At 40.8% G+C, this 14,458-nt stretch overlaps 1 protein-coding gene across 1 annotated transcript in view; it reads right to left on the bottom strand.

The window, feature by feature from the left end:
* The window catches only part of scara5 (scavenger receptor class A, member 5 (putative)), a 104,801-nt gene that overhangs the window by 80,516 nt on the left and 9,827 nt on the right, over positions 1-14,458 (bottom strand). The window contains exon 3 of the mRNA XM_049590823.1: positions 7,406-7,534. Within this exon, the coding sequence (XP_049446780.1) occupies positions 7,406-7,534 (129 nt within the window). The remainder of the gene's footprint in view (positions 1-7,405; positions 7,535-14,458) is intronic.

Raw genomic sequence — 14,458 nt, forward strand, 5'->3', positions numbered from 1 at the left:
CCTATTTAGAGCCACATGAACACTGTTGTTAGAGAACTGTTCCAAGAAAGGGTTCTGCTTTTCGGAACAGGAAAATCAACTGTTTTGTTAAGAGTTCATGAAGCTTTCAGCATGAGTGAAAATCATGTTTTTGCATCCTGCATCTTTGGCTATTTGAGGGTGCTGGACTATGTTACTGAGGCACTGCACAATTTAATCATTATACCAAAACATGCTTTTGATTGTTACTGAATTTAATGCATATAGCCACATGTGAAAACACTTAATACAGCAATTAAATATCTATTTCTGTATTGTTATATCATTCAGTCCAACTTCTCTCTCACCTACTCTTCTGATTATGCTGTCATGTTTTACAGTGTCTTATCTACAAACTAAGCTTTTGTAATATTCTGGATGTACTTGAAGAAAAACATCTGAAAAAGCTTAGGGACTTTCTAAAAAGGAGTTTGCACTCCATTCTGCTGCTGATTCTTTTGGCATTAACGTTAATGGAGACACAACAGAAAAGCGGCAACTTTAGACAAAACTCTGCATCTGGTTTCTTTTTAGACACATTGAGAAAAGTTCAGCTCTTTAGAGTATCGCATGTGATTTGGACCAATCAACTGCAACCAAGGGGAGGTGTGGTTTCCTGTAATGCAGCCAGATACTGTAGAATAAAGCTCATTCGAGCATTAAAAACTGAACTCTCTGTGGGACACCAAAATCAGCCTCACACTTTCAATCCTAGAATCTAAGTAACTAGAACTGGAGCACATCACAAGCTTCGGTGTCAGCTTTGTATTTTCAGAGAGAGTTGGTCATGGTTACTGATTCGACTGTGTTTAAGAATGAACAATAAAGAGATGCTTAAAAAGACAGTTGTTCTCCTTTGTACCCAGGAAGACGATTAAATAATACTGTCTCGTCATTTATTCACTCATATGGAAAATAGTTGAAAGTAATAAAATTACTGTAGTGTACAGGCCAAAACATCATTTTACCTTATTACTTGTCTGACTTTTTTTTTTTTTTTTTTTTTAAATTTGAACCTAATCTAGGACATATAGGGACTGTTAGAAAAACAGAATTAAAAAAGACATTAAAGAATGCAACAATTAAGGTACTTTTGGAGAAGACTCATCAAAGCTTCAGCAGCAGAAGACCACACCAGGTGCCACTCCTGTCAGCTAACAACAGGACACTGAGGCTACACTTCACACAGGCTCACCAAAACTGGACAATAGAAGATTGGAAAAACGTTGCCTGGTCTGATGAGTCTGGATTTCTGCTGCGACATTCAGATGGTAGGGTCAGAATTTGGTGTAAACAACATGAAAGCATGGATCCATCCTGCCTTGTATCAATGGTTCAGGCTGGTGGTGGTGGTGTAATGGTGTGGGGGATATTTTCTTGGCACACTTTGGGCCCCTTAGTACCAACTGAGCATGGTTTAAACGCCACAGCCTACCTGAGTATTGTTGCTGACCGTGTCCATCCCTTTATGACCACAGTGTACCCATCTTCTGATGGCTACTTCCAGCAGGATAACGCACCATGTCACAAAGCTCAAATCATCTCAAACTGGTTTCTTGAACATGACAAAGAGTCCACTGTACTCCAATGGCCTCCACAGTCACCAAATCTCAATCCTATAGAGCACCTTTGGGATGTGGTGGAACGGGAGATTCACATCATGGATGTGCAGCCGACAAATCTGCAGCAACTGTGTGATGCTATCATGTCAATATGACCCAGAATCTCTGAGGAATGTTTCCAGCACCTTGTTGAATCTATGCCACCAAGAATTAAAGCTGTTTTCAAGGCAAAAGCGGGTCCAACCCTGTACTAGCAAGGTGTACCTAATAAAGTGGCCAGTGAGTGTATAAACCACTTAACCAGGAGGTCTGCAATCAAGTGATTAATGTGCTAACAACATTAAAGAAGGAAGTAATACAAAGACTGAAAGTCCATGTAAAGACACAGGTTGGGGTGGTGGATAGGTCAAAAAAACAGGACTTTCCTCCCATGAGATTGGTGTTCATGTCCCGTGCAAAACCAAGTGAACTTCGAGTTATTTTAAGGTATGCTGTCACCATGTTTCCTCTCCTGAACCTCAACTACGTACTTTTACATCAAGTACATAATGTGACAACACCATTTTGGGGCGATAAATGGTTGGAGGTCCTGTAAACAGTTGTATGTGCATTCATGTATAAGATACATCCCATTGTATGAGGATATGCTGATGAGTGAAATACAAAAACTTTTTCAAACAGCACAGTGACTCATCGTCCAAAGAAATACACCCTTATATGCCCTTACAAAGGCTAAACCTGGATGTCCAATTATTGTTTATTTGAATCTTAACCTTACCTGACTTTCAATGTTATGTAGGACATATGGGGACCATTAGAAAAACTTGATGGCTTGACCTCCCCACCATCACTCCCATACACTAAGAAAAAAAGACTGATCCCCTGCGCACACATATGGACTCAAACACTGCCATTCATTGTAAGTTGAACCTCTTAATAGGATCCTGGCACTTCCTACTGTGACTCAAGACACAAAGGTCACACAACATCACAAAATGGAGAAATTAAGAGAGGGTCAACTTGTACAAAAGTCCTCTGACAACCATAATGTAAAAGTACTTCAAACAAAATGGAGGAGAAGCAACTTGTTGCCATCAACGACTTCACCATTCAACAACTTTAAAGACTTAACAGGATTTGAAGAAGAAAAACTTTGATAACAGTAACGTTATCAATCGGATCTTGGCATGTAAATTATGTGCGTGATATAAGCTCCAGGCTCATGAGACGTCAAGAGAAAGCTCTGAGTCTGTAAACAGGGAGTCAGGAGAAAAACTGTGCTCACTTAGGTACTTACTGTAAGCAGGTCAGCCCACAGGGTTTCTGGGAAGCAAAGTCTTCAAAAGTTACATCATGCCAACATTTGGGCTGGCCAACATGCACAGTTGTCTAGTGCAGCTTTAATTCTAGAAAGAACAAACATGCCTCTTAGGCAATGGTCCTCCTCTTGAGCTGTGTCAGCCAAAACAAGTGACTACAAAGACAAAAGTTTCCTCAGTAGGCGCCTCTGAGATGATAAAAGTCTGGGTTCTGGCTCAAGGCTTTGACACTAGCTATCATGGGAACTGAACACGTGACCTTCCAATTATGGACCAATCTCTGTGCTGCTGCTGAGTCTCCTTATCAGAGCTGTGAAAGCTCTGTCCTATCTGCATGGAGATAATCTTGTAGAAATAATGGACTGATAAGGAAGCTCTTAACCTCAAGATGAATGGAACAGGAGTCATCTGGCTGTTTTATCCTCCTCTGTCATTTTGCCTTCATCCGTCTCTGTTTCTGTTTATCTCTGTCCTGCCTTCACTTGTCCAAAACTAAGATTTAGGGTCAGATGCGCTGACGCAGAAAATTCTACATTAAACTTAACATGCCATGAATGCAGATGTTTTTTTAGCCAGATACGAGGCTCCATGATCCTACTTGCAGTGAAATATGGATGTGTTTGAATGCATTGGAGACGCTGGCCAGGCCATGAAGTTGGGAGAAGGCCAAAGGAGGCAACGTAAGAGCTTGAAAAAAACTGAAAGTCAAGTGAGAATTCAAACAAAAGCAAATGTGGATAACACAGAGTTGAATTGGTGTTCATAACGGAAAACTGGCAGCCGCTGTGACTGTGACTGTGTCTGTGCGTGCACTCGCGTCACATCAATGTGTGTGTGGCGAAGGGACCTCCCGTGCAGTTACGCTAGAGCCACTTAGCTTTTGGATGGCCGGCATTTAATTTAAGAGAGGCCGCTTGAAAAGCCCGGTTTGATTGCTTTTTTAAAACAACTTCATCTAAAAGCCTTAAATAACCGAATACCTCTGTGACGACATTGAAGCAGTTCCAAACTCTTAACTACATCTCTGTGCCTGGGAATACTGGCATCAGCCGCGTGGTTACGGCGTGAGTGGGAGGCTTGGGAAGAGGAGGTCTTGAAATGAAATTAGGATTAGTGAACGCAAGCCATACCTCCATGATCCAGCTGGTCCGAAGCCAGACGGCTCTTAAACCTGTCTCTGGGTCTGTCACTTTTCTTTCTGACTCTATCTTCCTAAATTGTTCTGCTCTTCCAGCATCTTTCCTCCGCTCTCTTCCATCTCTATCAGCCTCTTTTTGTCTTCCTCTCCTCTAATAACAGAGCTGACATTTACAAGGAGGCCACAGCGGGGTTCGTAGAAGGTAATAGCCATAAAGTCTGACAAACCTACAAAGCTTTCTCATTCACACACACACACACACACACACACACACACAATTAAGTGAATTGGCCATAAGGCTACTGTGGCATCACGCCAGGGTTTTTCCAAATGAACCAGGAGGAGGAACTGCAGCGGTGTAAGCTCTGAAGACACTGGAATTTATTACGGCACTGTGTCACACATCAATTGATATGAAATAACAACAGCTAATGCTAATTTCCATAACTCACAAATCCAAATTTCCACATTACAGTTTCACTTATTTTGTGCCAATCACTGAGACATGTTACGCTGGAGAAACACATTGTTTGTGTCTCCTAATCTAGCTTTGGAAGTCAGTAAAGCTGGTGTGGGACTGGGTGGTTTCCATTATTTTTTCTTTTTTTACAGCTAGGGAAATGTTTTGGTGGGTAAGTCAGTGACGACTCTCCCTTCTTCATTACATAATGTACCACCAGTTATTTCTCAGCCCAATAGTCACTCTTGTTGTCTACCTTGAAACAGCAGCTAGTACAAACATGACATCATGATATGGTTCAAATCTCTAAAACCAGTGCGTAAGTGAGCTGGCTTTGTCGTCAACTTCTGTTCCTCTGAACTCCTAGAGTTGAAAAAACTTCAACTCAAAGCTGAAAAATGCCCCACGTTATCTCTTCTTTCGTCATCTCCTTTTCCATTGTCCAGTTGGATGATTTGAGAGGTGGGCCTTCTGTGGTGGTCATGACAACAAGTGTACAGCTGGTAAACAATGGAGGAGAAACTGGTGGTAGCGGTTGCTGGATACCCAAAGCTATACAGCCCGACGATAGACAGCAAGTTGTCAAACTGCCCCTAATGTAACGTAATGTGACATACAGCCTAACATATTAAAAATAACTTTTGGTTTCACATGAGACACTAACAGCGGTCTCCTGGGTGAAAGTCCTGTGTTTGTTTGACCCATCCACCACCCCTCCTTTCCACCTTGTGCGGACTTATTCACTCTTTATACCACATCAGTTGCTCAGGGTGTCGGCTTCTGACACAGCATGGTGTGTTTTATAAAAATAAATGCTAAAGGGTGCCTTGGTATGTCTGTATCATACGCCGAGGGCAACCAAGAGTTGTTATTTGATAAGTTGGAAATGCCCTGGGACATGGGCCATTATGTAACTCATGATGACTTAAGTACCACTGGAGAAGAGTTAACGACTTGCTATTACAGTTTAGACTGGTCACAATCCAAAATGCATCAAAAAAGTTACATGCTAAAAATGCAAAATCCAAACACCAAACCGAGTATAACTTAAATAGTAAACCCCACTTCTATACTGTTCTGGCAGTCAACTAGTTTTGACTTGATCCACAGTCAAAAGATGCTAAAAGTTCAACACTCACAAACTGCACAAACCTGTATGACTGAATCAAATTATTGTGGCCTTGATCTCCTAGAAAATTAGTTTTTAAGCCAACTCATAAATCAGAAAAAGGTGGTGCTGCTTTTTTCATCACCCTGAGAAGCTCTCATGTAAAACTAATTGTATAATGACATCCAGTCCCACAGCGATACATAATGGGAATATGGGAACCATGCAGCACAAAGGAACTAGCCACTGCTGTCTAAAAAGTCAAGCTTGTCACGCTTCCAAAATGCTGTGACATACTTAACAGCACATGTGGCAATCAAGTCTAAACCTGTCACACATGCACAGAGCTGTGCGTTAGCAGCAGGAAGCACAGGGGTCAGTCGTGCACTGCACTAGGAAAATCTAATTTCGCGTTTAAGATTAAAAAAATCTCCAAGGACAGTGTAAAGCTGAATTAAACAGACGCAGAGATCTGTGCTGCTTCTGGCACTGAAGTGAACTTTTCAACAGATACAGCAATAGTACTGTCGAGGGAAAAAAGTCGATAAAATCACCAGCAGCACTTTTACATAACTGAAGTTTGGGTTGTGCAGCAGATGATAACTGCAATGCTAAACAAGGACAGACAGTTTAAGAGGTGGGTACAGTTTCAGCCCATGTCCCAGTGTGTTACCTTAGCCCAAATAGGTTGTATTTTGTGGGTCATGTGTGCATACGTGCATGTGTCCTTTATTACAATTCAGCCTTGAGGAATGGCTGATGTCATCTGCATAACTGAGCGCTGAGAACAGAAGATGGACAATATGCTTTCTTTCTCAGTGTGTGCAGTAAGGTGAACTGCTACTCTGCTTTCCTTCCACCTTTCTTTCTTTCTTTCACTCTCTGACTGTTTTATGAAATGTATATTTTGTCTACGTATTTACACTGTATGAACTACCTTGTCTACAGTCTGTGATATTAACACTATTCAACCTGATCCAACACTTGACTCAACTTGATTTATATTACATTTGAGGATAAGCACAGTCACTCTGTATAATACTGAACAATGGTGATATGGACATATATTTTTCATCATTTGTCTTCGTCTCAGCATTATGTGATGCTATTATTTTGTACACCCCATACATACATAGTGGACTGTAATTCATACATGAATAATTTGCCTGGTAACGAAACTAACTCCTTTCGCTTGATTTTTACCTTTTCATATTGTCTCGTTTGTCTCTGTGTTTTATTTTCTTCTTATTAATGTCAATGGGACTCTTCTGGGTAAATAAAGACGTTTCATGATTTTCATTACCAGCAATTTGACAGACATCAATATGTGTAAGTAGGTCAAGGTCATCATCAAAAAATATGACCTCAAAATGTTCATAATATGTTATACTGGCAGTGTTAAAAAAAATCTATCAGTTGCAGAAACTGTTTTAAAACAATTTTGGAGCAGGGCGGCATGACGTCCAAAGACATGCGGGTTAATTGGTGACTCTAAGTTGGCCGTAGGTGTGAATGTGAGTGTGAATGGTTGTCTGTCTCTATGTGTCGGCACTGTGATAGTCTGGCAACCTGTCGAGGGTGTACCCCGCCTCTCGCCCAATGTCAGCTAGGATAGGCTCCAGCCCCCCCCCCCCGTGACCCCCAACAGCATAAGCGGCTACGGAAATGAATGAATGAATGAATGAATGAATGAATGAATTTTCAGAGCTCCCCAACTACCAAATTTCCCATTGGGGATCAAGAAAGTATTTTATGATCATCAAAGACATACAGCTAATGGAAGACCAACTCACACCCTACCTGCCAGGCAGAGTCCGAAGATGGTGAGAAGAACCAGGATGTAGAGGGACACGATGGCGTACTTTATGGCTGAGAGGGAGTTCAGGTGAGCACAGCACTGATCCTGCTTCCTGCGACGCTTTGCAGAACCTGACCGAAACAGTGAATAAAACTGCAATCAGTATAACTTGAAAAAAAAAAACAAAGGTCATGTTTTCCAGTAATTTGCTCAGCAAAAATGTTGAAAGAGTCCATAGAAGCAAGGACTGGTGGTGGAAGCTAGAACAATAATTCCAAAGGCTTTTACTATAAAGCCTGACATTTACTGGTACAATGGCATACTGTGTGAGCACAAAGAAAGATCATACATCAAACACTTAATGACTGCAGTGCACACAGTTATGCACCTCAAAGCATACTGAGGAGAAAAAAACATATGATGACAAGTATGCAAGCAGCAATATCAAATATACTTTTTGGTTAACTGTTGTTTTTTTTAAAGATCTTACTTGCATTATGACAATACAAATTAGATGATAAATCCTGTATGCATTTGGCAACACTTAAACTATTGTCTTTTACCCACTGACATACATCATGACACACACAAGTTTATCTGCAGAATTATTCACAACAATACACACACCCACAGAGGAGCTATTAGCATAATTCATGTCACCACTTAAGAGTCCTCTCAGGGTCAAACAGATGTTGGAGAATTTGTCTTGATAAAACTGACACAACACTATTAATGTTTGATGGAAGTGTTGTTCTGTGTGTGTGTGTGTGTGTGTGTGTGTGTGTGTGTGTGTGTGTGTGTGTGTGAGAGAGAGAGAGAGATAGCTTGGCAGGAGGTAAGGATTAGGCTGTTGATGTTCAGGGAACATTCCCCTCAGGTCAAAAGGATGAAGAGATTTTTAAAGGTTGGTTTTGGAGTCATGTCCTTCATCAGTCATTGGAAAAGGAATGCGATATTGCTTTTAAAATGTTTACAGACATCAGCGCATAAGTGTTGTTTGAGAGTAATTATTCTCAACATTGTTAAAGAAATGAATGTGTCCTTTGCAACAATGTTTGGAACAAGAAGTCCTTGATTTCAGATAGAAATATACAAAGAAAGGAGTGTCATTTTAGCCAGATTTGGAGGCTGTGGTTGGCAGACTTTATTAGTTCCTGGCACCTGGCTAACTGCTATTAATGTCACAAATTGGTTGAACACTCAGTCTTTGGTTGACATTTTAATGTTTTAATGTCTTAAATGACTGAAGCTTAAGTTTAGCTTACAGGTAAAATATGAAGAACACATGAAAAAGGAGGAGACCGCTAGTCTTTGTTAAGTTAGCCCTATTTCGAGGAACAATAAGTGTAGTATGTCTTTCTGTCTTTCTCTTTCAAACAAAACTCTGAATCCCACAAAACACTGTAGTTAGCGAATGATATGCTAACTCTTGGCCATGGAGGAAAAGCTGGGGACTGTCCATTGGTTCGACAGCCCATTGTTCCGACCATATTAAACTCATTGTTCCGAAGTCCGTTCCGAAATCATCATGATGCCCTGTGGTTAAGGTCAGGTTAGGTTTAGGCACAAAAACCACTTGGTTAGGGTCAGGAAAAGATCATGGTGTGGGTTAAAATGAAAAAGAAAGTGACAAACACATAAGCCGTGAGCCTGCGCCGCCTCAAGCCGGTCTCGGCGCTCCATACGCCCGCTGTGAGCCGTTCAGCACCGCGGACAGTCGGACTAATGGGATGTCGAACCAATGGGCTGTCGAACCAATGACATGGACCCGGAAAAGCTAGCTTACTAGCGATACTTAGCCAGGAATGCTAATGTTAGGTGTTAAATGGACACATTGGTTTAATGTTTTTGGTCTTGAATATCCAAAAAAAAGACATTACCTTCAACAGTCTAGTTAGTGAGTATTTTCTACAGCTGACCTCTCCTAAATAGAGTGCCCTGGGGATGACGTTTTTCTTTGGGCAGACGCGGAAGTTAGCATTGCACTGATTCTTGCCTTAAAAAGCCTATACAGTTTTTCGATCACCAGCAGGGCTGTAAAGCCGTATTCAACGCTGCTTGGCGTGATGAAGTTCTGTAAACTAATTTAGCCACTTGTTAGCAACTGCCATTTTAAAAATACTAAAATGTTTCAAAATTCATGAGTGGGGTATTTAATGATGTCTCTTAAGCTGGTGTTAACCATAGAACTTTATTTCAGAAATCTAACCAAAAACCAATTCAAAAAACCATTGACTTTGAGATGAGGGAACCAGGAATGGTAAAATGCTAGCTCATATCTGGGTTTTAGGACTCATTCCTGGGGCTCTCTATTGTAGTTAGCACATGATATGCTAACTAGTTTACTAGCATTACTTAGCCAGGTAAGATAACGTTAGGCGACACATTGGTCTTATGTTTTTGGGTCTTGAATATCTGAAAAAGAAATTACCTTCAAAAGCCTTTGGTTAGCGAGTGTTTGCTACAGCTAACATTTCCAGAATGTTGAGAGGACTTGATGGTTGTTCCGTGCCTAGTTACAGTTGCTAAAATGCAGTATAACTGGATTGGGAAGGGTTTAGTGAATGTCAGCTGCCAACTGTCTGATGAAGCAGAAATACACAAAATGTGATTAAAAAGAAATAATAAGCCTGAATAATGCACTGGTGGTGTCACGTAAGCTTCAAGCTACTACCTCTCAGTACTAACCCTGCATTAATGTGTTGACAGAATGATGAAATGCATGACTTCCCGACTTGGAAAATTCACATGAACGCCTCCTCCAGTCAGCAAGTCTGTGAAAATTTTGGTACAGGATTTGCCAGCTGATGTCATACACAGAAAGCAAACCTTGATTTTTATTAATTAACACATTGCATGTCATTTTTTTGCTCAGATGTATTTGTAATATAGTAATTGGTTATAACTGATAGTTGTTGTCCATGTAGAATTAAAGTTAGAAAAGTTATTCATTAGCATCGGTCAGGTAATGCAATATCTATAGCCTACTGGTGCAGTAACAAGTCTGGGACAAAATCACTTTGTAATATAAAGCTTCAAACTGGTATCGACATGTTGTTTTAATGTTCCGAGCAATGTAGTGTCCAAGTTGTTTCATGAAAACATCAAAGTTGCAAGAATGACTTCCCGACTTGGGAAATGGAACCATCTGAGGAGCACATGAATGCAGCATGTTTGTGTTCACATAAATTTGATGGATAGAAGAAAAGCTGGACAAAATTTAAATATCTTACATTTGGAAAACTAAGCCCAGGGGAGGATATGAAAGATGAAGACACTGGTGTCCCTGGGAAATTATTGGCTACGTGATATGAACATTATGATAAATATACGCCAACACCCGCTGGGATATTATGAGGATATAATGAGATTCTATCTTCCTGTGAACAGCCATGATTTTGGTCTGACTCGGACTTTAAATATAAACACTGATTGTACAGAGCGGCCTCCCAACAGCATGGTTTCATTTAGACCGTGACAATCTGTCAGTGGACACTGGTGGATTGTTGCTGATGCATGCACACACACACACACACACACACACACACACACACACACACACTTCTCCTCTCTGATGAAGAACACACACTCCTCCGGCGTAAGACAAACACAGCTGGCTCAGATGTGTCACATGGCTGGAATGTATAGGAACAGAAATTGCACTCCAAGCTAGTCTGCCTCTTAAGTTAAACTTCACGCTGAACTGAGACAAAACAACCGCACGTCATGCAAACATCGTCATAAAAAACAGGCAGGGAAATAAAACCAGCAGTCTGGAGCTTAAGGGGGAAATTGTCACACACTTTCTGTCCTCTGTTTCTTTCTCCAGCCTCAGTGTAAGCCACGCATGGAAGGCTTTATGACTTTAAATATGCTTGTTTGATGTTGTGCCAAGAGTTAGATGAGAAGATTGATACGATACCACTCTCCTGTCTGTGCCTTTAAGTGTAGAGCAAGAGCAAGAAGGTGATTAGCTTAGCATAAACACTTTAAGTGGACATAGTGACTTGTAACCACAGTAGTCATGTTCTTGTTTGGAATAAACAAACACTGGTATGCTTATGTTTGTATGTTTCTCCTACTTCCAGTCTTTATGCTAAACTAGGCTAATCACCTTCTTGCTCCAGCGTCATACTTAAAGCTGCAGTTGGTAACTTTGTGACCATAAACACATGGTAGTACATGAAAGAGATACTCTGTGAAAAAAAATCAAATTACTTCTCATAGTGATTCAAATGGCATTTGCAAGAATCCACTGCACCTGAATGACACCAACCAATCAGAGTTAAGGAGTCTCTGATGCAGCTGTCAGCCATGTCAGTTATGGTTTGTGAATTGTGGTCTGTCGAACTAGGCAGTGCTGATCAAATATGAATCGAGATTCTGTTACGACATTGCCTACTTCTTGCCTCAAATATTTTAAGAAACATATTTTAGTGTACTGTTTAGCTGTAAAATGAGAAAGTTTGCTTCAGATGGTGCTTGGTTTTCGTGTGACTGTTTTCAGCATGGTGGCTGTGTCACAAAGTTTCTCGCTTGACAGCTAAACAGTACACTAAAATATATGTTACTGTAAACATCTGAAGTGAGAAACAACATCCTGATCAGATGCCTGAACCATCTCAACTGATGATGTGAAGGAGCAGCAGCTCTACTCTAGGCTCCCTCCGGATGTCTGAGCTCCTCATCCTATCTCTAAGGCTGAGTCCAGCCACCCTTCTGAGGAAACTCCTTTCGGCCACTTGTATCTGCGATCTTATTCTTTCGGTCACTACCCAGAGCTTATGACCATAGGTGAGGGTCTGGATGTAGATGGACCAGTAAACCGAAAGCTTTGCCTTCCAGCTCAGCTCCCTCTTCACCACAACTGTGCGGCACAGTGCCCACATTACTGCAGATGCTGCGCCAAATCACCCCAAGTGAGGGAGTTCAAGTATCTCAGGGTCTTGTTCATGAGTTAGGGTAGAATGGAGCCTGACTAACAGAAACTTTGATATAAATTTGATCAGTGCTGCCTAGTTTGGCAGTTTAACTGCAACTCACAAGCAGTGATTGACATGACTGACAGCTGTGTTGGAGACTCCTTGGCTCTGATTGGTTATTTTCATTCACATGTCATGGGTTCTAGCAAACGCAATTGAAGCCCTATGAGGAGGCAGAGGAACATGATTTCTCTCACAGATTGTCTCATTTACTACAGTGTGGATGTAGTGACAGTTTCAGCACATGTGATAATGCTTTCATGCACAGAAGAAAGTGGTATCAATGTTCTCATTGAACTCTTGGAAAGAAAGCATGTGGCCAGAAGTCATCCCTTTTACGATTATTGTCTTTAGCATTATTGTATTCATTGTTATTTTTGGTTAAGCCATTAACATTTACCAAAAGGCCATATCAGTCACCAAAGGCCTAATGTGATGTGTTTATATTGCTTGATTTGACCAGACAACAGTCTCAAAAAGATATTCTTTTTACAAGAGTAGTTTAAAGACTTCCAAATTCTCACATTTGAGCAGCTAGATTTGAAATGATATTTGGAATTTTGCTTATTAAATGAAAATCAACCCATCACTACTGTTTGTCCACTAAATACTTTGTGTTTCATCAATGGTTCTTGAGAGTTTTATTGTACCATACTTTAAAATGCTGCTATGCTCTGTTTTGTGGGACAGCATGTATTAAAGCTATTGTATAAAACCCAACTAATTGTTGTTTCTGCACAGTGAAAACGCACACACACTTTTTTCAAAGATGGTCAGTGCACTTGGCGTCTTTATCCGCTACCACTTTTAACCTATCAGAGAGACAGTAAACAAATGGGAAATACCGCACAGCTCTATGTTCTCTCTGACTCATGTCTGTCTGGTGAAGGTGCTGTCAACACACACAGTGAATTTAATAAACATTAGACGGGGATTAGCAAACTTGTAGGCTTATTTTATTCGTAAACTTGGAGGTTCAACACTACATTTTGACCCATTTTGACACATATCTGTTTATAACTGTTTATTTCAGGCGGGGCCAGTGTGAGTCAGTTACTGGCATTGACTGTGTATTTGACTGTTTTTGGTGAAATTAGTGAATTTACAAGGACAAGCCTTTGTTCCTTTTACTTTAACTTTCCAAATCAAATACACATGGTGCTTGGCAAGTGACACAGATTCCATATAAGTCAGGGACTGTCTCTGTAATTGGCAAGTGATGGTGACAGCTTGTTTCCCAAACAGAACTGAAAATGCCTTAAATGCACCAATCTATGTGTGTATATTTTAACATAAACATATCATTGTCCAATCGACTGCAATGTGCTGTCAGAATTTTTTTATATGAGAGATTGTGGTGAAGAGGCTGGATAACATCTCATGCCAGCGTTCACAACATTAAGACCACATTCACCCCATAAACCCTGACATTTCATCATGGATGTACCCTGTTTATTTATTTATTTGTTTATTATTGTTTACCCATCTTCACCTTCTTTAACCTCATAATGCACGCCGGCCCTGTGGTTTGATAGAAACCTCCTAATTGCTTTGTTTTGCTCTTTCATGCGTCACCCTAAAGAAACAAATCACCCCATGTTTGGGAATTTCTTTTCTAATTAAACGAGGTGTGAAAATGTTCTAGGATTAGGGAAGTTGGATGAGGACAGTCTTTCTGATGTGTGCTGCCATTGTCCGCTTTCCATTAAAATGTCAACAAATTCTCCAGTTAATGTTCACTAAGACTTTCCCACCAAACTCGCAGAGCCCTGGGTCGAAACCTGAGAACACCATGGGGTCAAATTTGGATTTGCTGCAGCTGCACCTGTACACACACACACACACACACACACACACACACACACAAAGGCACACAAAAACATACACGCAGATGTTGCTTCTGGACATTCCTGGCATTCAGAAATGACCATAGCAAGAGCAGAGTGGATGCCAAGTGGTGACAGCATTGCTGCTTCATGTGTCTCTGTGTTGGTTATTAGTGTGTGTGTTTGTGTGTTTGTGTGTGTGTGTGTGTGTGTGTGTGTGTGTGTGTGTGTGTGTGTTTGTGTGTTT

Source organism: Epinephelus fuscoguttatus, linkage group LG11, assembly GCF_011397635.1.
Source record: "Epinephelus fuscoguttatus linkage group LG11, E.fuscoguttatus.final_Chr_v1".
Taxonomy (NCBI): Eukaryota; Metazoa; Chordata; class Actinopteri; order Perciformes; family Serranidae; genus Epinephelus; species Epinephelus fuscoguttatus.